A 24,970-nucleotide genomic window follows, 5' to 3' on the forward strand; every position below is an offset into this window, starting at 1 on the left:
ATCGTGAATTAAACAAGCTCACTATTAAAAATCGGTACCCTCTTCCAAGGATCGACGATTTATTTGATCAGCTCCAAGGAGCTAGTTGGTTCTCGAAGATCGACCGTAGGTCCGGGTATCATCAGTTGAAGATTCGGGAGAAAGATATTCCTAAGACTTCCTTCCGCACTCGTTATGGGCATTATGAATTTCTCGTGATGTCTTTCGGTTTTACCAACGCACCGGCTGCGTTCATGGATCTTATGAACTGGGTGTGTAGACCAATGCTCGATCGTTCGGTTATTGTGTTCATCGACGACATTCTTTTGTACTCTAAAAGTGAATCCGATCACGCCGGTCATCTCAGGGAAGTGTTGGAGGCTCTACGGAAGAACAAATTGTATGCGAAATTTTCTAAGTGTTCCTTCTGGTTACGTGAGGTTCAATTCTTGGGCCATGTTATTAACCCGAGTGGTATTCTGGTTGACCCTGCAAAGGTGGAAGCCGTGAGTGAATGGGAGTCTCCTAAGTCTTCAACTTGAATCCGTAGTTTACTGGGTTTGGCGGGGTATTACCGCCGCTTTATTCCCGATTTTTCGAAAATTGCTTGTTCTCTGACCAAGCTGACTAAGAAGAGTGTTAAGTTCGTTTGGGGTACGGAATAGGAGGAGGCTTTTCTCGAGTTGAAGAACAGATTGACGCACGCCCCGATCTTAGCTTTACCTGATGGCACCGATGATTTGGTGGTGTATTCTGATGCCTCTTATCAGGGGCTTGGGTGTGTTTTGATGCAGCGAGGTTGAGTCATCGCTTATGCCTCACGGCAGTTGAAGCCTCATGAGGCGAATTATCCTACCCACGATTTGGAGCTGGCGGCGGTGGTGTTTGCGCTTAAGTTGTGGAGACATTATTTGTACGGTGTTCCTTACCGACCATAAGAGTTTAAAATACTTCTTTGAACAAAAGGAACTGAATATGCGCCAACGACGATGGTTGGAGTTGATTAAGGATTATGATTTGGATATTATGTACCACCCCGGTAAGGCTAACGTGGTGGCCGACGCGTTGAGCCGGAAAAAGAGACCGAAGCCGATTCGGGTGAAATCCTACCAGCTTATTCTGAAACCCGACATTTTTAAACAAATAGCCAACACCCAGAATGAAGCGTTGCAGGTGGAATGGATTATGTCAGAACGTGTTTGGGGTTAGGAGAAATTGTTGGAATACGTCGGTGACGGTGTGAAGTATAAGGATGGTCGTTTATGGGTGCCGAGGTATGGGGGATTCAGAGATAAAATTTTGGATGAAGCGCACAAGTCGTGCTGTTCCATTTATCCGGGCGCGACCAAGATGTACCAAGACTTGAAGAAAAATTATTGGTGGCCTGCGATAAAATTTGAGGTGGCTCAGTACGTGAGTAAGTGTTTAACGTGTCTTCAAGTTAAGGCCGAGCATCAGAAGCCATTTGGGAAACTTCAGCCATTGGAAATACCTGAGTGGAAATGGGAGCATCTTACTATGGATTTCGTGACTAAACTACCTCGTACTCCTAGGGGTAATTATGACACCATTTGGGTAATCGTGGATAGATTGACCAAGAGCGCCCATTTCTTGCCGATTCGAGAGACTGTTAATTCTGAGCAACTGGCCGATGTGTTTATTCGTGAGATCGTCTCTAGGCACGGGGTGTCGATATCTATTGTTTCGGATAGGGATACGCGTTTCACCTCCAGGTTTTGGAAAAGGTTTCATGAGGAGATGGGCACCAAACTCCTCATCAGTACTGCTTATCACCCGCAGACGGATGGTCAGTCCGAGATAACCATTCAGACTCTCGAGGATATGTTGCGGGCTTGTGTTATCGACTTTGGTGGTAGTTGGGACCGTCACTTACCGCTGGTAGAGTTCTCGTATAATAACAGTTATCACGCCACGATTGGGATGCCACCGTTTGAGATGTTGTATGGTAGGAGGTGTCGGACTCCAGTCTGTTGGGGTTCAATTGGTCAGAAGCAGTTGGGTAGTTTGGAGATGGTCGAGGCTACGACTGAGAAACTCGACAAGATTAAAGCATTTATGAAAGCCGCGTAGGATCGTCAAAAGTCTTATGCAGATAAAAGGCGAAGGCCTATTGCGTTTGAGGCTGGGGATCGGGTTATGTTAAAAGTTTCTCCCTTGAAGGGCATTATTCTTTTTCGTAAGAGGGGCAAACTCAGTCCGAGGTTTATTGGCCCGTTCCGTATATTGGCCCGAGTAGGTGAGGTAGTGTCACACCCCGACTAGGTAGTTGCGGAAGCGTAATACGGGAATGTAACAGATAACACTGGTATCAACAACATTGTTTATAACGAAATTTATAAACTAATTTACATCATATTACATGGGTAGGTACTATGTTTACAAACTAGGTGAAAAACACATAACCGGTTTACGAGCTTCTTATTCAGTATTATATCAGCGTCTATTCACAGCTATTCAACTTTCTTTCTAACACCAAGCATGTAAGCAAATCATTCCACTTTTGCTTTACCTGAAAAGCATGTTAAAACGGGCCAACTACGTCTAGTTGGTAAGTTTCAAGTTTCACGAGTATCAATGAAATCAGTACACGAGTTCGTAAAGTTTACAGTGTGTATGTATATATGTCTGTGTATGATGTATTATACTAAGCCACAAGTGAAACCGAAACGAGCTAAAACACATGGCCTCCACTGCCCATGCACTCCCGTTGGCATTTAACAGCCACTTTGCCCCAAGTATGTACTATGTCTAACACCACATAGCAGTATGTAAAAATATAATGACAATGTGCAACTGGGTTTACATATGTTCCGGCATACCCCTCCGGCTCTGTCAGTTGGGTTTGTCAAACCGATAGTACTATCCACACGTCACCGGCACGAAGTTAATCCCTTGTGTTTGTGGGGACTTGTCAAGTGTTAGTACTTAGATAATCCACATCATCACACGTTTTCAAGTATATCAGTATATGTAAACATGCTTTTCACCCCAAAAGTTCGTAAAACAGTTTAGAAAGTGGGGGTCGTGAAACTCACCTTATCGTAGTTCGCACAGAAATTACGTATCAATAAGTCAGATGCCTCGTTTATAGCCTGATTCCTATAAACGGTATCGTATCGTTAATACTAGTACAGTGTTCAAGCTAAGTCGGGCTGTATAGATAATCTGGGTATAGCTGTTAGGCCCAGAACATGACCATAGTCTTAGATTGTGACGTTGTATACTATGAAATGTTTAAAACTGGATTTGGCTCAGTTTCACCGTTTCCCGATCCTAGCTCAGTTGATTGTTTATACGTTTCGGGATTAGGTAAGATCACACAAACTTAAGTAAATATATTGATTGATAAAATAATTTGATTTATGAAAGAATTTTAAAGTTTCGGTGTCTGGTTTGATTGCAGGGTTCGTTTCCGTTTTCACACGGGTTTGATTATACAAAACGCGCACAATCCACCCGAATTGTCCGGAATTTTCGTAAAAAGTTCGTTTTTATCAATATCATTCAAAAATATGATATTTGACCACTTTTGACATTTTGACATACCAGTCAGTCCGTTAAACACAAAACTGCCGGTTTCGTTAAAACAATTATAATTTAAATCTTTGATTAATCATAACTAAATATGTACCTATATATAAATTATGTAAATTTTTGTAAAAATACATTAAGACATGGAGAATTTTATAAAAATATTTTCAGAAATTTTATGCTTAATTATTTATTTATAAAAATTCATTTAATAGGTTATAATCGTGTAATAAATGGCCCGTTTATATCAAACGACCTCTGAAAAATCCGATAATTTTTACAAATGGCCTCAATGTTATTACATAGCCCCTGCAAAATTTCCAGAACCTAACTCTTTTGACAAAATGCCTTTTTGTGCGTTTTTCGGCTGTTAAAATTCGGTTAAACCATGATTGCACTAACCATACTTAGACATTTCCAATGATTCCCAAACTTTACCAGTGATCTTACCATCATATATTAAACTCCAAAACCAAGTTTCATAATTTTTCAATATGTTTAGCTATTTTTCCCAAATAAACGCTCATAAACGGAAATAAATTCACCAAATATTCTCCGTTTATCGAAAAATTACCAAATTTGAACAGGGACTCATTTATATGATCCCTAATGTCCCTGCAAGTTTTCACAAGCTAACAACAAGCACGTCACAACCTAATACTAAACAGCCCCTAAACGAGTGTTACGGGTTTACCTTGTCGGTTTTCGATGAATTTTGCTAGCTTAAACGACTTTCCGGGTCTCGGGTTGCAAACTCAGTATATCTACATATCATATAACATCAAACCAAGCATAAATCATCCATGTAACAGCCTTGATAATTAGGGTTTTGGTTTTGGGTTCAAACCGAACTTTCTAACCGTAAAAACGTTGTATTCATGTTCTAATCCGCGTTTTTGACCAAAAAAGTATATGTTCCTGGTTTGTAAACATGTTTAACATCAAAACATGGTTTTACTTGATTTTTAGGGTTTTTGGATGGTTAAACATGTTTAAAACTAACTAAAACATGTTTATAAGTTAATTATACTTAATGAAATCAAGTTAAAAATGATGAAATAATCAAGATACCTAGAGTTTTGAAGGAGGGTTGATAGAGCAGAAGTTGGAGCTGCTTGGACTTCAAATGTTATGAATTAGAATGAATAAGAATACTTAAGGTGTAAGTTATATAAAAGAAATGTGATGTTTGGTGGCTGGCGATCGGAATCCTTGGAGGGCCCCTTAATGGGCTGTTTTGGCCCATTAATCTAATAATACAAGCCCAAACATGAAAAGCCCACTTCAAATTTAGTTCGGGTTTGGTTTTTCGCAAGAAAATTAATTCGGGTGTGAGAAATAGCGCAAAAACGAGTGTTTTTCAGCTTATTTTTGTAAAATAAGAAAAACGTACTGACTCGTTGTAAAATTCCAAAATATTTTCACGGATTGCTTAGAACATGTCATATAAGTGTTTTATAAATCTTTTTCGGCTTAACGGATGCTACAATGCTTGTTTTGATATTAACGATTGCGTTTAAGCTTATAGCGTATCGATAAACGAAACCTTTTTCGTTTAAAGAGTTTTAAACGTACTGGGGCCTAAATATCAATATGTTAGCCTCTATAACATATTTATAACTCGTATATGACCCCTCAGTATGTATACGGGTCATAATTAGTATCGGTCGGTTACTCGTTTAAGCACTACGAATTAACCGATTTATCGTTTACTTGTTACGTAATGAATATAGTATACCTCGTTTTGTTATGAATGTCACAGGTAGCATATAGGCTGGAATTGCCCGAGGAGCTCGCGGGGATTCACCCTACTTTTCACGTGTCCCATCTGAGGAAATGCTTAGCGGATGAAGAGGCCCATGTGCCTCTCGATGATATTGAACTCGACAGTAAGCTGAACTACGTTGAACAACCGATTGCTATTCTTGACCGTCCGGAGAGGCGTTTGAGGAATAAGGTGGTTAGATAGGTGAAGGTGCAGTGGAGACACCGTAGGGGTTCCGAGGCCACTTGGGATACCGATGACGAGATGATGAAGCATTATCCGCAGTTGTTCCTGTCGCATCGGGATTCGGGGACGAATCCCATTGTAAGGGGGGTGGACTTGTAACGCCCGTTAATTCCGGTTTCAAGAACTAAAGCTTGTAGAGTATGTATAATTCTCGGGATTTATCCGACGTTTCTCGGAAGCCTTTATGTCATCCTGGTACGTCTAATCGCTTAACATATCTTCCAAGTTACATTATTATTAAATTCCGGGGGCTAGAATGAAAATGTTTTATATTATAACAATAAACAAAAAACCCTAAACCCCTACCCTACCCCCTGCAGCGATCGGCCAAGAGACAGCCCCCCCCCCCTTCATTGCTTCGACTTTTTGATCGATTCCAAGCTCTTATAAGTAGTTCAAGGTATGTACTACAAACCCCAACACTCTTTTTGTTCACCCCTAATCGTTTTGATGCTCAATTTTGCCGAAACTTTTCGTTGGACAGATTTTCGGCAAAGGTGTAATTGACCCACTTCCCGTGGATAAAAATTAGAGTTTCCGGTGTAGAAAGATCCCCAGGTATGGCATTTACATCATATTAAAATTCCGTGGTCATTGGAGGTGTTTAGGTCGGTCAATCGATTTTAGTTCGAAAACTAGGGTTTATCGGGTGTAGAATTGCAAATTGTTGAGTTTGATGCGTTAACTGATCGGGTGACCGACCGAATCAGTTCGTACAGCCCTAGGGAGGTTTAAGGGCTGTGGAAAAATTATTTTTTTGATGCTCGGGGCTGTTGTGGTTAGTGCTTCGTTAATCGAGTCGGCGGTGTGCGAATTTTCGTTTAAATGTTAAAGTAAGAGTTGTAAAAAGAAACTGTCAACCCTATCAACTCGGGTGACATAATCTTGATGAATGAAAAGATTTAAAATGGAATTTGGTCCATTTGGGGCTGATTCGTTTAACCAATGGTTTTAATGTTTATTACACGCGCATTCGACCCGATTAGATCACCCTTGGGCCTTGGGCCAAGTTGTTGGGCCTTGGGCCAAGTTTTTGGACCATGGGCCAAGTGTTGGGCCTTGGGCCAAAGTGTTGGGCTTGAACGGCCCATTAGGCAAGAGTGTTCTTACGGTCTAGTTTAGTAACGTGTTGTGTATAATTTACAGGGCCTTGCTTGTGATTGTGCACTTAGGGATTTCCTAGCTCGTTACAGGTGTTCGATTGATTCCAGGTGAGTTCATGATGCCCTTTTTACTCTTTTATATTTGGGCTAGCATGCGCACCTAAATGTTTTCTTACATGATGAAAGGTTTTAAACGAATTTATATAGGCTTGCTAGCATGTGGTAGGCCTCGGGATGTTAAATATATATATGTATATACATTATTTCTTGGCCTATATCTGGCGATGTTGTAGTCGTTTCGACTACTGATGTTGTGTATGCCTACTTTGTGTTTGCATGCACTGATGTTACGTGTTTGGGTTGTACGTTTGCTCGACCCTGATGTTATACGTGGATGTTATATATATATACTGTGATATATATAGAGATGTAACTGAAAGGATGTTTACATATACATTTTGTATATGTATGTATGAGGATGTTTAGTTCGGTAATGATGATTTGATGGATGTACTTTTTTACGTTTTAAAACTTTGGTATGACTATCATAACTATTATTTAATGATGTTATTTACTTAAAACTTGAACTCACTCAGCTCAAGCTGACTTTGTGTGTATGTTAGTGTGAGTTTCAGGTTAGGAAGAGGATGCCTTATCGCTTGGACGTGCACGAAGCTACTTGGACGGTGAAAGGCATACGGGAATTGAAGTTCCACTATTAAACATTTGTTTTTAAGAGTTTTTATTTAAAGATAACTATGTTGATTTTGGGCAAAATTCCCGGGTTTTGGGAACTTATTTTATTATTTGTGTTTTCCGCTGAATTATACTCTGAAATGGTTATTTTAATGAAGTGAATTGTTTTTAAGTTTAATTTTTTTACGAGTGTTATGACTGATTACCAACTGTGGGGTACCCGGGGTTCGAGGCCTTACAAAAGTGTAAATATTATAGTTTATGATGTTTATTAACATTTATGAAAGTATAGGGTTTAAAGTGTAAATATTATAATTTAGGATATTTATTGACATTTATGAGAGTATAAGAACCAATTATGTAAATATAATTTTTAGTTATGATAACTTTATGAGTTTTTAAATATCATAAGAATATTCATAGTTGTTCATGAAAAAATTTATACTTTGATCCAAGATCTTGAGAAAATAATTATGATTTTTTGGAATAATATGATCATCATAATCTTTTAGAGCAAAAAGTAAGGTTTTATTAATAATTTATGATAATCATGGTGAGAGTATATGAACAATTATGAAGATTCAAAAGAAAATTAAGAACATAAGAATAAACTAAAAAGAAATTTAAAGAACAAGATCAAAATCAAAGATATATGAAGAACAACTAAGAAAACATGTAAAACTTACTTGATTATGCTTAAAGAGAAAAGAGAGAATAAGATTTGGTGTGAAAAATAATGAGAATGAGAGGCTCTAATTATAGTGGAGAGTAGGAGGTTTAAATACAATTGTGATAGAGATAAAACTTGTTTAATGATTAAGAGATAAACTAATTATAATAATGATAATGATAATAATAAATTAAAAAAAAGACACTTGTAATATATTATAACAAAGTGCACGGCATTTTTGTTATATTATTATTATTTTTTTCTTTTTTTTTTCAAAATTAAATGAATTAGATAATTAGATAATTTAAAACTTGAGGAATAAGGTTAAGATAGAAGGTTCTAGAATGTTCAATTTTTAAATCACATGATTAATTTAAATATACTTACGATAAAATTAATAATAACAAAATATTTTGTTATATGTTATAAAATATTAATCTAGGCATTCCGGTTCAACGTGTTATATTAATGATTAAGCATGGTTATGATGAAATGAACATAGAATCATATAATTACGCATATAAAGATAATGTTATTCAATAAATGACACATAATTCAACACTAATAAATGTAGACGATGAAATTAATACAAGAACTTTATTAAATACGAGCACAAAAGACTAGCGATTTTGCAAGAAAAATCTGTAGATGTTACAGTCTCCCCCACTTAAGGGAATTTTGTCCCGAAATTAAATAGTGGAAACTGTTTTGGATTGAAAAAGATGAGGGTATTTCTGTTTCATTTGATTTTCAAGTTCCCAAGTAAACTCGGGTCCTTGCTTGTAGTTCCACTTCACTTTCACTAGACGGATTCGACTTCGCTTTAGTTTCTTGAAATCATGATCTACGATTTCGATACGTTCCTCCACAAATTGTAGTTTATCATCAATCCGAATATCATCAAAGAGAATAGGCTGAGTGTCATCGGCTAATCATTTCTTGAGATTAGAAACGTGGAAAGTGTCATTAATACCACACAATTCCTGAGGTAGTTTGAGTTTGTATGCCACTGGACCAATCCTTTCAAGAATCTCAAAAGGTCCAACATACCTAGGAGCGAGTTTTCCCTTTTCCCAAATCGGACAACACCTTTCCATGGGGAAACTTTGAGTAAAACTCGGTCACCAACTTGAAACTCAAGTGGTTTCCTTCGATTGTCGGCATAATTCTTTTGTCGGTCACGAGCGGCCTTAAGTCTTTCTTGAATGATGGCAATCCTGTCGGAGGTTGCTTGAACGATTTCGGGACCAATAACTTGCGAGTCACCAATCTCGGTCCAACATACGGGTGTTCGACGTTTCCTACCATACAAAGCCTCAAAAGGAGCACATTTGATGCTAGTATGGTAGATGTTGTTATAGGAAAATTCAATGAGAGGTAAGTGATCATCCCAATTTCCTCCAAACTCGATTATGCAAGAACGGAGCATGTCTTCCAAGGTTTGGATGGTTCTCTCGGTTTGACCATCTGTTTGGGAATGATAAGCTGTACTAAGATCCACACGAGTCCCTAAAGATTTTTTAACGGATTGCCAAAAGTTGGAGGTAAAACGGCTGTCACGGTCGGAGATTATAGACAAGGAAACACCATGACGATCTCTCCAACATATAAGGTTGTCTCAAATTTCCATGGCTCTATTTATAGTGGAGAGTAGGAGGTTTGAATACAATTGTGATAGAGATAAAACTTGTTTAATGATTAAGAGATAAACTAATTAGGAATATTGGTTTTAAATAATCCCAACTATGGCCTATTGGTAAATATCAGTCCCAACTTTACACTTGCCTGCTAACCATCCCAACCATTGATGTATTTGTTTTTAACGGGTCGCGATTAACGGATGTTAACTCCGTTAGTAATTTGCTGACGTGGACCTTCTTCTCCGGCCGCATCACGCCGGAAACCTGCAACTCACCTCCATTCTCCCTAATATCGTCACACCGTCTCCCTCCCTCTTCAAAAGACATCGGAAATTAGAAAATGAAGTAGATTTCATCTTCTTTCATGGCCAATCCCTATATACCAAACCCGATTTTATTTTTAAAAATTTGAAATCAATGTTACACGATTTACAAAATAAGCATAGGGCTTTTGTTAAGAGGATAAAAACGAGTCGAATGATGTGTCAATTACCTCGAATGGTGCACGATTGACGAGGGTGAACTTCGCCGGAGACAACAACGGCGGCACGTCGGTTAGGTTTCGAATGAGGGGAAAGATAAAGAGAGATGGTCCACGTCGGTTAGGAGAATGGAGACGAGTTGCAGGTTTCCGACAAGTTTCCGGCGTGATGCGGCCGGAGAAGAAGGTCCGCGTCAACAAATCACTAACGGAGTTAACATCCGTTAGTCGCGGCCCGTTAAAAACAAATACATCAATAGTTGGGACGGTCAGCAGACAACTGTAAAGTTGGGACTGATATTTACCAATAGGTCATAGTTGGGATTATTTAAAACCAATATTCCTTTAAAATAATGATAATAATAAATTAAAAAAAAAACACTTGTAATATATTATAACAAAATGCACGGCACTTTTGTTATATTATTATTTATTTTTCTTTTTTTTTCAAAATTAAATGAATTAGATAATTAGATAATTTAAAACTTGAGGAATAAGGTTAAGATAGAAGGTTCTAGAATGTTCCTTTTTTAAATCACATGATTAATTTAAATACTTACGATAACATTAATAATAACAAAATATTTTGTTACATGTTATAAAATATTAATCTAGGCATTCCGGTTCAACGTGTTATATTAATGATTAAGCATGTTTATGATGAAATGAACATAGGATCATATAATTACGCATATAAAGATAATGTTATTCAATAAATGACACATAATTCAACACTAATAAATGTAGACGATGAAATTAATACGAGAACTTTATTAAATACGAGCACCAAAGACTAGCGTTTTTGCAAGAAAAATCCGTAGATGTTACACCCGTCCATATTTTCAAATTCTCGGAAAAAGAGATTTTGAAATCTCGTCTTGAGAAACGAGATTCTACCACCATCACCTCCACCCACGGTTCGCCTTCTACCACCTCCACTACCGCCACCACCCACCACCTACATCCCCCCCAACCACCCACCCACCGACCGTCCGCCACCACCATCCGTCACCACCACCCACCATCCTCCATCACAACTGTCTACCACCCGACAGTAAGATGAAGGTGAAGAATGTGAAGATGAAGATGAAGAAGATAAAGATGAAAAAGATGATGATGATGATGATGATGATGATGATGATGATGATGACGATGATGACGAAGATAATGGAGAAGACGGTGGCTGGTGGTGACGGATGGTGGTGGGCGGTGACAAATGGTGGTGGTGGTGGTGGGTGGTGGCGGTAGAAGGCGAACGGTGGGTGGTGGTGGTGGTAGAATCTCGTCTCTCAAGACGAGATTTCAAAATCTCTTTTTCCAAGAATTTGAAAATATTAACGGGAAAGGTAGGAAACATAAAAAAACAGTTTCTCAAGACGGTATTTGAGAAAAAAAAGGTTTGGAAAAATATGAACTTTTACTCCAAGATTACAAAAAAATTTGGACTTTACCTTCATTATTTCCTCAAATCTCGTCTCCTACCTAACTTTCCTTTGAAATTTGGCCTGCTCCCTCTTTATTTTTATCTTTTCCCAATGCGTCTTGACAGTCCAAATTCTAAATAATTTTCAGGAAAAAATGGCTATTTTGGGGACTCACTCTCTAAAAGGGGCTATTTTGGGAATGTTTCCTTTTTAATTTCTTAAACTATAAGCATAGTTTATTTTATTTGATTTTATTAGTTCTAATCGTTGTGAAACTAGCCTAGTAGCAAGATAATAAAAGATGAACATGTGGGGATGTAGAGAGAAAGAAGGAGATTTTATTATTCAGATGTGTTACAAACTACATACAATAATACAATGAAATATATAGAAAACTTGGAGAATAAACCAGTCTATTTTAGGTGTTAAAAAATTATGTGAGGGGAATTTGTGAATTATATGATGAGATTATGCATGGTTGTAAATGTAAATTATAGGGTGGAGAGAGAAAATGTAGTGATTGTTTGTAAATTTGAGAAATATTTGTTTGCCTCTCTTCGTTTTTTTTAAAATTTTTTGAATTGGTTATGAGTGAAGGAGAGAGAAAACTGTAATAGATATAAAAGAATGCTCTAGCCATATCAATAATTACTCACAATATATTTTAAATATTTTAACCAACATGATATGTGTAAGAGTTTATGGATTATGTTACTTAAGTTCATTAATTAATTAAACCCCTTTATCTTTTATTTGTATTTTTACCTAGTTAAGAATTTTGAATGAACATGTGTGATTGTGTGCATACAAGAATGAACTGGAAATAAAAAAGAAGATTTTTTTTTGGATAAATTAGGGTGGCACGTTTTGAATACGATGATATGAGGGGGAGATTGAGGTAAATTAAGGGGTGATGCATTTTGGATTAGAAATATGACAAGATATATAAGAAATGTGAAAACCTTTCGTAGCGAAATGGAGGATGAGCAAAGATCTACCCAAATTGACGTGATATGAACAAATTAAGTTGTGTTTGTTGGACTTTCATTTTTTCGAGGGCGTGATAAGTTATAGAATTTTTTAAAGACATTAGATAAATGTTAAGGTGGTTTTAAGACGATGTTATTTTACTTAGTCATGTGTCTTAGCTTGCCTTTCTCTTTGTTTGTCTTTCTTTATAGGTATCGGTGCTACTTACTTTCTAAGGCTAAGGGATATACATTAATACACTCCTCAACACTATTCTTCTCGCTCTTCACGTCTGCGTCATGTCAGCTTTTCCGCATCATTCAACATCACTCTTCAACGCCCTTCAACCTAGGGGTGAAAACCATTTCCCCATTCTCCATCATTCTCCATTTCCTATTTTTCTTTTTTATTTAATAAAATTTTTATATTTAAAGTATATATTTGAAATTATAATATTTATAAATTATCTAGTCTATAATTTAAAAAAAAATACAAATCATAAACTAAAGCTAGAAAAAACAACAAAAAATAAATAATACTTTATTTGTTTTTTCTAAGTCTATTAATAGTTATTACATATGTTAACATCCTTAATTAACATTCTCAGATTTTATCATTGCGTGAGGGGTGTCACCTCACCTTTCACGTCATGTGAGCCTAAGCGGTTTGAAATCTTTTTTCATTCTCATATTTTTTTTCTCATGCTACTAATAAATACTCGATGTTATATTTTAGATCCTAAAATATGTATCTCATTTAAGAACAATCTCTCTATTTCCAAAAGCAGATGTAAGATTTCTCTAATCAACCTTCTACCAATTCATAAGTGTTTAATTATTTGGTTTGTATGGATATTGGTGTTGGTTACCTAGTTTTCAATTTTATTATATGTAATAATCGTAATGTATGCCAATAATTAAATATTACGCATAGTAACACGTAATTGGCATGAGATTCAAACAAAGCCCATCACACGCGCCCTGAGCGTGTCATTTCAACAACGAGGTTTTTCAGCGAAACATATTCACATTATTACTACATAATACACTATATAATATTCAAAGGCATAAAACTCTGGCCATAATATCCGCAAACCAAAACTTATAAAATCACAATTAGATGGTGTTTGATATAAAAAATCATAGTCGGAATGACTTAAATCATTATCAGAAAATAATTTAAGAAAAAAAAAACAGTGTTTGGTTGATTAATAAAATAAAATAATTTTTTTTTTACAAGAAATCATGTTTTCTCAAAACACTCAAATAAATATAATCCCCCACTCCTATTTTTTTTCCTATTCCATTCCCTCCTCACAACCATCGGTCACCGTCACAGCCAGCCACCACTACCATCGCCCACCACCAGTGAGGGACCTGGGAAATTTTTTCATAGGGACCGAAATTTTTTAAGTCGATATTCAGTTGACTATCACTATATAATTTTTTTTCCGATTCTGGTTCAGCCATTTGGGTCGGATAATTGGTATATGATTATTTTTGGTCCAGTTGGGCCATTCCGGTCATTAGAAATGCATAATTAAAATACCATATATCTAAAATTGTTCTCTACGGATTTCATTTTTTGAAATCTAATCTAAACATTAGTCTGACATTCACAGGCAAGTATTTCTCAATGAAACAAATAAAACTATCTTTTAAATTTTTATCACCCATCTGATTACGCAAATCGAACTTCACGTACTTCATCACCGAAAAGCATTTTCAATGCGTGCACTTGCAATGGGTAATGCGAGAACTAACTTTGATAAAGGATACATCAATGCAAATTAAGTTGGTAAGCAAAACATTGTACATATCATTGGACATCTATATAAAGAATTCTCCGGATAATTCAAATCGAATCAATTCTTGCCTATGAGTCAAAAAAATTTTCTTTTAAGATTAAAACTCTGAATCCGTTGGACTCACCTGACATATTACTTGCGTCATAATAACCATTTTTTAATAGGTTAACTGCGGTGTGGGTTAATAGTTTTGGACTTGGTATTAAAATTTAGGTATTGATTGATTGAGTATTTCGGCCTAAATTTGTATCAAACTTGCATATATTAAACTCAAATTTTGTGGAATAAATTATTTATAAACACTTATATAATTATAACTAGGTTATTGACCCGTATGCTACATGGGTGGAAATAGAAAATTCGTCAATTGAAAACACACACACACACATACATATTATCTAACTATTTGAAGAAATGTAATGATAATGGTTTTCCAATAAACGGATTATTTTACATAAGTCTGTCAAAATGAAAAAGATTACCATAGATGAAAATTTATTAATTTATACTTTTGAAATTAATAATTATAAGATATTACTAATATGAATATTAATGAAAAGGCTATTGCATTAGTTTATTGAAACTGCAATCCATATAATTCCTGTGTTTTCTAAACCAAAGCAACATGCAAAGACAAATTGAGTAACAAAAAATTAAGATATGATATAAATTGTTAGTTAAAGCATATACCATAATATTGAAAAAAAACATTTAAAAATACATATTTATATTAAAACATCCAAGTTGTGAAAGTGTTATTAAATGGTTATTGAATATATATTTACAACTTAAAACATCAAACTAAAAAAAAGATATTAATTTGGTGAATATGCTAAAAAGCGTTTGCAAATGGACGGCTAGGATTCTATATTTAGTGAACATTTTATGCATATCATAAATACTTTTTTGTAAAGCAAAAACTTAGCCAAATTTATTAGAAGCTTAAAGGCCATCCAATCTTGAATATTAAATTTTATTTTTTATTTATTAAATTAGAAGAAAATTCTAAAAATGCATTCTTATTTATGAAAATTACTAAACTCATTCAATAGGAATGTAGTAAAATGAATTGCTTTAATAGATATATAGATTGTAAATATGTAAATTTATTTATTATTATGGCATGTCTTGAAATTTCGTGAGGGTTGTTCTTGAAATTTTACAGGGTCTTTTTGTTGTTTTTGAAATTCCACAGGGGTTGGTGTCAAAATTTCGCAGGGGTTGGTTGATATTTTAACACACCTATACACTACTATTTTTTTTCACAAGGGACGGCCGACACCCCTACTCAAGGAGTAGGTCCACCATTGCCCACCACCATCGGCACCACCGGCTCTGGCCACTACCATCATCACCACCGCCGCCAACATCATTGGCCAACACTACCATGCTGGTCACTACTCCTGGACACCAACACAACCTCTGGCTGCCACTACCATTGGTAATGGAATGAATGATCCCTTATATTGCTAATTTGATTTCCCTGTCCATTTGATTCCATTACCACATACAAAACACAATTTTTAGAGTCTGTTTGGCATGGGGAGTAAATGGAATGAAGAAATAATTGATTACCAGAATGAAATACGTCATTACCATTCATTTGTATTGTTTGGTTAACCTATTGTGTCATAGTGGTGGTTGTGACGACAATAGTATTGAGAGAGTACGGTAAAAGAAGAATGAAATAAAAGAAAAAAAAGACAAGGACGAAATAATTTTGATAAAATAAGATTTTTATGTAATACATGATTCAATTCGATTGAGCAACCTAAAATCTATTTTTTTATTTATTTTTTCATGATGATCCATTTCATTATGACATTTAGCATATCAAACAATACCTTAAACACTACCTTAATAAATAAAATACCTTTTCTTTCCTTAACATAATTCTTTTTAGCTAGTGGCAAACACTAGGAAATTTAAAAATCTGAATCCTACCAAATAATAATAATAATATATTATAATATAGGAAATTTAACATAATTCTTTTTTTTTAACGTTACCTTCATTTCATAGATCCAAATAATAATATAATAATAATAATATATTATTATTATTATTCCCATTGTTTCAAATCAAATCCTACCAATTCAAACCCATTATTCAACCCCACAAACAACCAACAGATCCACATGACTACTCACCGGCAACGTCCTCCACCGTCAAGCCACCCACCCGAACCACCCAACTCCACTTACAACATCATCCCCATCCACAACCTCCTCACCGACCACCCCTCCCTCCGCTTCCCCGAGGTACGCGCCGCCACCGCCGCCATAGGCTCCGTCGGTAACCTCCGGCGACCTCCCTTCATCCCATGGCAGCCACACTACGACCTCCTCGACTGGCTTGGAGCCTTCTTCGGCTTCCAGTCTCACAACGTCTCCAACCAACGCGAACACATCGTCCTCCACTTATCCAACGCCCAGATGCGCCTCCAGCCGCCGCCCGACAACATCGACAAGCTCGACCCCACCGTCCTGCGTAAGTTCCGCCGGAAGCTTCTGAACAACTACACCCACTGGTGTTCTTTCCTCGGTACTAAATCTAACATATGGATCTCCGAATCCCGCCGCCAGCACTCTGAATCCGACCAACGTCGTGAGTTGTTGTACGTCTCGTTGTATTTATTGATATGGGGTGAGTCAGCTAATTTAAGGTTTATGCCGGAATGTATTTGTTATGTATTCCATCATATGGCTATGGAGTTGAATAGAATATTAGAAGATTATATTGATGAGAATACCGGGAGGCCGGCTTTGCCCTCGATTTCGGGGGAAAACGCGTTTTTAGATCGCGTGGTTAAGCCGATTTACGACACGGTTAAAACCGAGATTGAGTTTGGTAGGAACGGGATGGCACCGCATTCAGACTGGCGGAATTATGATGATTTAAACGAGTAGTTTTGGAGTAGGAGGTGTTTTGAGAAGTTGAAGTGGCCGATTGATATCGGGAGTAATTTTTTCGCGACGACGAGTCGTGGGAAGTGGGTCGGGAAGACGGGGTTCGTGGAGCAGAGGTCGTTTTTGAATTTGTTCAGGAGCTTTGACAAGCTATGGATTATGTTGTTTATGTTCTTACAGGCTGCGATTATTGTGGCGTGGAGAGACGAGAAGACATATCCGTGGGAGTCGTTGGAGGATAGGAGTGTTCAAGCGAAGGTTTTGAGTGTGTTTATTACGTGGAGCGCGTTGAGGCTTTTACAAGCGGTTCTTGATGCTGTGATGCAGTATAAGCTGGTGTCGAGAGAGACGATGTGGCTAGGTGTTAGAATGGTGTTAAAGATTATTACTTCGGTTGTTTGGATTATTGTGTTCCTGGTGTTGTACACCAGGATTTGGAATCAAAGGAATGATGATGGGCGTCGGTCGAGTGCTGATAATAAGCGAGTGGTGGATTTTGTTGAAGCTGCATTCGTGTTCATCTTGCCCGAGATTTTAGCACTTGCTTTGTTTATTATTCCGTGGGTTCGTAACTTTTTTGAAAATACAAACTGGAGAGTCTTTTACCTGATAACTTGGTGGTTTCAAAGTAAAACGTTTGTGTAACACCCCAACCCGGAGCAGGCTGACGTGTCACTATTACAGACATCATAACAAAATTCGAATAAGCCTAAGTCAAATTATATTTACTCAGGTAACCGAAAATGAATAGCCTTTAAAAAGCTTGAACTTCATTATTATATCTCATCACTAATTTCCCGTATTACCTGAAAACAAAATAAGAAAAACAAAACAAGAAAATACGGTTGAGCCAAAAATTTGCCCAGTAACGGAAAGAACAATAGTATAGGTAAAGGCATACATAAGACAAAACACATACTGAAATAAAACTGAAACTATTGCGGATATAAAACCACGTTTTAGACCGAACTATAATTAGATGCGAAACATAATCCGATACACGATCGGGACGTAATCTGAATATACTCAACTTTAACCAAATGCATATACACATATCGAAACGGACCAGAAATATAGCGAAACAAAATATAATTACTAAAATACACGACGACGATGTTAAAATAAATAGGTCGTGTAATACGGAAGCACCCAGAGCCTAAACAGAGGGGTACACAGCTAGCTAGTCCATGCACCAAGGAGACGGTGTGGGTGGCGTGCACACATTGTTCCATCTCAAACAGGAGTCAGGAGTCAGGAGTCGGAGCTAAGATCGATCTATACGCCTCTAAGTGGCCAAGGTACTACATGAGTACTTTCAGAGACGCCGTGAACTTTGATTACGCACTGTCACGATAAGTGCCATGTCAGGAGTCAGGAGTCAGGAGTCAGAGCTAAGATCGATCTATATGCCTCCAAGTGGCCCTAATACTTCAAAAGTACTAGTTAGAGACGCCGTGAACTTTGATTACGCACTGTCACGATAAGTGCCTTCCCGTTGACGCCCCAACGACAAGTCAGAAAATGCTCGGGTAACAGAGTACTAAAACTAAAAACATATAACTAAAATATATCATATAAAATAACTGAACTCAAAATATAACCGACGCGTAACGAAAATCCGTACTACAAAGTAACGGAATAGATTCAATACTATTAGTAAACGAGAACAAAAGTCGCACTACGAAGTAATGGAATATAATTAATACTATTAGAGAAAGAAACCAGAAACCGTACTACAAAGTAACAAGAAACAGAATCCGTACTACAAAGTAACGGAATATAAATAGTACTAAGAGGAAACAAAAACAGAAACCGTACTACAAAGTAACAAAATAAAATTTATACTATGAGTGACAGAAACCAGAATCCGTACCTTAATGATTAAGCAAAAGCAAACAAATTGGCTTGTCTTCAACAATTATGAGAACCTACGGTTTATTTACAATTTTATTATTTAGATACACGAATTTAATTTACATGGGTTGTTTCGTTGATTTCCGCCCACGACATATGCCTTCTAAAATTCACAATTTATTGTTGAAAACTCATTGTCATAAGATCATTTTAGTAATTATCCAAAAACGTTTAAGCTTTAAATATATCATGAATCACTAACCTTTACTAGCTCATTATATAGGAACAAAACTAACTTTACTCAACTTCTTATCAAAACCAACAAAACTCTTTATACACTTAATCATTCTTAATTTAAATTCATAAGTTTGGTTACTGGGTATACATACCAAATATATTAAATTTATATTAGTTGCATTATGGCTATTTTGGCTATTACGTTTAACTCTAAAAATCAATTATATATATATATATATACACCCACACACACGAACAAGTTGTATATACAACATGCATGAGCACCTCTGTATATATTAACTTTTGGTTCTTCTAAATAAACAAGGTTTTACGTCGCGGGAAATAGATCAACGATCACAAATAGGCTATGATTAAAAACATATACGAAATAGAAATAGAGAACGTGCTCGATACCTCGACGGATGAGCGATAAAAATTCCTAGGAATAAGACAGTGGTGGCGGAGGTTGCAGCAGCGATGGCGGTAGCGCTCGATGTGCGGCGGCAGTAGATGGCTGTAGCAGTAGTGACAACACGCAGCGTCCGTAGTGGCGTGACAAGCGGGGGCGGCAAACTCACGTGATGATGATGGTTACCTCCGGTAACAACTGATAGACGGTGGTGGACTGGTGGTTGTGGTTTCGTGACGGTTCGTCGGCAATGGAGTCGGCGTCAGCCACTTGTAACAACAACAGCGTAGAGTCACAATGAGGGAGGTGGAGATAGGTGTGATGAGAGTAGATGATAGATGGGTGCGATGGAGTTTGTTGCAATTTATAACGGAGGTCGTTTGTGAAGTAACGAGGCTTCGGAGTTAATCCAAATTTTCCAGCACGTTTGAATTTGAAACAAGTTGATCTAGATGATGATTGGAATATAAAATAATAAACATATGCTCAATCATGAGTTTGAAATCATCTAGGTTTCAATTTTAAATTATTATTATTATTATTATTATTATTATTATTTTTATTCCCATTATTATTATTATTATTATATCATATTTTGTAAAACTAAAATTTACGGGTATTACAGTTTGTGGGTCGTGGACTTAGAGAAGGTCTAGTGGATAACGTAAAGTATACATTGTTTTGGATCGTGGTTCTCGCTACCAAGTTTATATTCAGTTACTTCTTGCAGATAAAACCTATGATTCAGCCCACTAAAGCCATTTTAGACCTTGATGATGTAAGATATGAATGGCATGAGTTTTTTGGTAATAGTAACCGGTTTGCTGTAGGGCTGTTATGGCTACCGGTTGTGTTGATCTACTTAATGGATTTACAAATCTGGTATTCGATTTACTCTTCGTTTGTGGGTGCGGGAGTCGGGTTATTGAGCCATTTGGGTGAGATTAGAAACGTGCAGCAGCTGAGGTTACGGTTTCAGTTTTTTGCTAGTGCAATGCAGTTTAATCTGATGCCTGAAGAACAGTTGTTGAATACAAGAGGGACGCTAAGGAGTAAGTTTAAAGATACCCTTCATAGATTGAAGTTAAGATATGGTCTCGGAAGACCGTTCAAGAAACTTGATTCGGATCAAATTAAGGCCCATAAGTTTGCATTGATTTGGAATGAAATAATCTCGACATTTAGAGAAGAAGATATTATTAGTGACCGTGAAGTGGAGCTTCTTGAATTGCCTCAAAATACATGGAGTGTTCGTGTTGTAAGATGGCCATGCTTCTTATTATCTAATGAGTTACTTCTTGCTTTAAGTCAAGCAAAGGAATTGGTTGATGCTCCCGACAAGTGGCTATGGTCCAAAATCAAGAAACACGAGTACAGACGTTGTTCTGTTATTGAAACTTATGATAGTGTCCAACACTTGCTGCTCAGAATTGTACAGCAGAACACGCAAGAGTACTCGATTATTACCACAATCTTTCAAGAAATCAAAAACTCAATCGATATTGGAAAGTTCACCAAGACGTTTAACATGTATGCTCTTCCCAAGATTCATACCCATCTGATCACACTTGTGGGTTTGTTAATAAAGTCCAAACAAGATGTCAACAAAGTGGTCAACATACTACAAGCACTGTACGAGGTGGTTATTCGTGACTTCTTTAGAGAAAAACGAACCATAAATGAGCTGAAAGAAGACGGGCTGGCCCCACACAGACCACTTTCGGGAGCGGGTTTGCTTTTTGAGAATGCGGTTGAGTTACCCGGTTCAGAAAATGAGAGTTTTTATAGACAGACTCGAAGACTTCACACGATTCTTACTTCACATGACTCCATGAATAATATTCCCGTGAATTTAGAAGCAAGACGACGAATTGCATTCTTTAGCAACTCGTTGTTTATGAACATTCCTCACGCGCCTCAAGTTGAAAAGATGATGGCTTTTAGTGTTTAGACACCGTATTACAATGAAGAAGTGGTTTACAATAGAGAACAGTTGAAAACCGAGAATAAAGACGGGGTTTCGACTCTTTATTATTTGCAAACTATATATGCTGATGAATGGGTTAACTTTTTGCAACGGATGAAACGTGAAGGAATGGTGTCGGAAAAGGAGTTATGGACCACTAAGCTGAGAGATCTTCGGCTTTGGGCTTCGTACAGGGGTCAAACACTGGCCCGTACAGTTCGCGGAATGATGTACTATTACCGAGCTCTTAAAATGCTTGCCTTTCTTGATTCGGCTTCTGAAATGGACATCCGTGAAGGTGCACGGGAGCTCGTCCCGTTAGGCAGTGGGGATGATTCTAGTCGCTCGGGTCAGAGTTTAAGAAGAGCTGATAGTACTATGAGTACTATGTTTAAGGGGCATGAGTATGGAACTGCATTGATGAAGTACACTTATGTTGTTGCGTGTCAGATATACGGGACCCAAAAGGCGAAAAAAGATCCCCATGCTGAAGAGATTCTGTACTTGATGAAAAACAATGAAGCCCTCCGGGTTGCCTATGTCAATGAGGTGCCGAGAAAAGACGGGACACGGGATGTGACGGATTATTATTCTGTTCTTGTGAAGTATGATCAGGAACTGGAAAAAGAAGTTGAAATTTATCGGGTGAAGTTACCAGGCCCATTAAAGCTTGGAGAAGGAAAACCCGAGAACCAAAACCATGCTCTTATTTTCACTCGTGGCGATGCGGTTCAAACTATTGACATGAATCAAGATAATTACTTTGAAGAAGCTCTTAAAATGAGGAATTTACTTGAAGAATACAAAAGTAAATACGGTATTCGTAAGCCAAACATTTTGGGTGTACGAGAGAACATCTTTACGGGTTCTGTTTCGTCGCTTGCGTGGTTCATGTCAGCTCAAGAAACGAGTTTTGTCACGTTGGGTCAGCGGGTCTTAGCCAACCCGTTGAAAATTCGGTTGCATTATGGCCATCCCGACGTGTTCGATCGGTTTTGGTTCTTAACGCGTGGTGGAATCAGTAAAGCTTCAAGATTGATCAACTTAAGTGAAGACATTTTTGCGGGTTTTAACTGCACGTTAAGAGGCGGAAACGTGACCCACCACGAGTATATTCAAGTCGGTAAAGGACGAGATGTCGGGTTAAATCAAGTGTCCATGTTTGAAGCTAAAGTTGCAAGCGGAAATGGTGAGCAGGTTCTTAGTCGAGACGTGTATCGATTGGGTCACCGACTCGATTTTTTCAGAATGCTTTCGTTTTTTTACACGACCGTTGGTTTCTTTTTTAACACGATGATGATTTCATTAACAGTTTACGCGTTCTTGTGGGGTCGGTTATATCTCGCACTTAGCGGTGTTGAGAACTCGGTTGCAGGCGATACTCAAACAAATCGAGCGTTAGGGACAATTTTAAACCAGCAGTTTATCGTCCAGCTCGGTCTTTTCACCGCGTTACCGATGATTGTCGAAAATACCCTCGAGTTAGGGTTTCTTGCAGCCATATGGGACTTCATAACAATGCAGCTTCAACTATCTTCTGTATTCTACACGTTCTCGTTAGGAACCCGTTCTCATTATTTCGGTCGAACCATTCTTCACGGTGGTGCAAAGTATCGTGCAACGGGTCGTGGGTTCGTGGTGGAACATAAGAAATTTGCTGAAAATTACCGACTTTACGCTCGAAGCCATTTCATAAAGGCAATCGAGCTCGGTTTGATCTTAACTGTTTATGCGGGATACAGTCCCGTTGCGAAAGGAACGTTTACGTATATCGCGTTAACCATTTCAAGTTGGTTTCTTGTGGTTTCATGGATTATGGCTCCGTTTGTGTTCAATCCGTCTGGGTTCGATTGGTTGAAAACAGTTTATGATTATGATGATTTCATGAACTGGATCGGGTTTTGTGGGGGCGTGTTTGCAAAGTCCGAGGAGAGTTGGGAAAGATGGTGGTATGAAGAGCAAGATCATTTGAGGAATACCGGTTTATTTGGGAAAATATTCGAAGTTATTTTAGATTTGCGGTTTTTCTTCTTTCAGTATGGAATTGTTTACCAGCTGGGTATTGCTGCGGGTAGTAAAAGCGTTGCGTTTACATACTTTCTTGGATTTATGTGGTGGTGGCTCTCGGGTTGTACTCGGTTATAGTGTATGCGCGCGATAAGTATTCTGCACGAGAACATATTTATTATCGGCTGGTTCAGTTTCTGGTGATTGCTCTCGGGATACTGATAATAATCGCTTTGTTGGAGTTTACAGAGTTTAAGTTCCTTGATATGTTCACGAGTTTGTTGGCGTTTATTCCCACTGGTTGGGGGTTTCTTTTGATTGCACAAGTGTTCAGGCCCGTTTTGGAGAAAACTATAATATGGGGCACTGTTGTGTCTGTGGCCCGCACGTATGATACTATGTTTGGCGTGATTGTGTTGACTCCGGTGGCGGTTTAGTCATGGATGCCAGGTTTCCAGTCGATGCAAACGAGGATCTTGTTTAATGATGCGTTTAGTAGGGGTCTGCGTATTATCCAGATTTTAGTTGGAAAGAAGTCAAAGAGCTGAATTTTGATTGGAGGTAATTTATTTATATCTTTAGTGATTTAATGATTTTCAGTTTGAATGATTATTGCATTTGTGTTGTGCTGAATTTGATTGCAAAATTTGCAGGTTTGATATTAAGATGAAGGGAGTATAGGAGTGGATATGCAGTGAAGGTTTGATTCTTTTGGTTAGTATGTGACACATGTACTTATGTATGTGAAATTAGAGGATATGAAACTGTTTTTTGAATCTTTTATTGGATATTTTACTCGGCTTATTTTAGCATGATATAGGTTGCTCTCTTTTAAATTATTGTTGTAATTGAATTACTTGTTTTGTGCATAGCTTGATTATTGGTTGCTATTATTCACATCCAGATTGTTTCTTTATCATCTGCAACTCGATTACCATCTACAGCTTGATTATTGGTTAGTATTATTGTAATTGAATTGCCAGTTGGACAGTGCATTTCTGTGGTCCGGTTCATCCTCTTGTGGATAAGGGGTAATGACCCGACTTTGGGTTGTAAACGAGCCGAGCACAAGCTTGAGCTTGGCTTGTTTATCATAACTTTACATATTATCATATATTTTAAATTGCAAAATCTTGACTCACCCTTAATGTTACTATTCATTGACTTTATCGCATCGATTGTTTGTGCTTTAGGCACTGATTATTGTACCCTCTGAGTTATGATGTATGGGCTACACGCTGGCCTTTACTTTACAC

General features: G+C 37.4%; 1 protein-coding gene, 1 non-coding gene and 1 pseudogene across 3 annotated transcripts; 2 read left to right on the plus strand and 1 right to left on the minus strand.

Moving 5' to 3' along the window:
- Positions 1 to 9,061: 9,061 nt before the first annotated feature.
- On the minus strand, positions 9,062 to 9,440 carry LOC143600207 (uncharacterized; the record flags this gene model as incomplete). Its single annotated transcript, XM_077077960.1, has 1 exon — positions 9,062 to 9,440. A coding segment is annotated over exon 1 (379 nt), but the record flags the coding sequence as incomplete, so codon positions are not given.
- Positions 9,441 to 16,470: 7,030 nt separating this feature from the next.
- Positions 16,471 to 24,469, plus strand: LOC143600206 (callose synthase 12 pseudogene; annotated as a pseudogene). The gene is made up of 3 exons (XR_013147431.1): positions 16,471 to 17,880; positions 20,367 to 24,275; positions 24,368 to 24,469. The product of XR_013147431.1 is annotated as a callose synthase 12 pseudogene (transcript).
- On the plus strand, positions 21,927 to 22,002 carry LOC143600208 (small nucleolar RNA J33). The gene has a single exon (XR_013147432.1). It is a non-coding gene; the product is annotated as a small nucleolar RNA J33 (small nucleolar RNA).
- Positions 24,470 to 24,970: the final 501 nt, after the last annotated feature.

The sequence above is a fragment of the Bidens hawaiensis genome, unplaced genomic scaffold (genome assembly GCF_021521415.1).
Source record: "Bidens hawaiensis isolate Kalapana, Puna unplaced genomic scaffold, B.hawaiensis_p1.1 tig00053798_1, whole genome shotgun sequence".
Classification (NCBI taxonomy): domain Eukaryota; kingdom Viridiplantae; phylum Streptophyta; class Magnoliopsida; order Asterales; family Asteraceae; genus Bidens; species Bidens hawaiensis.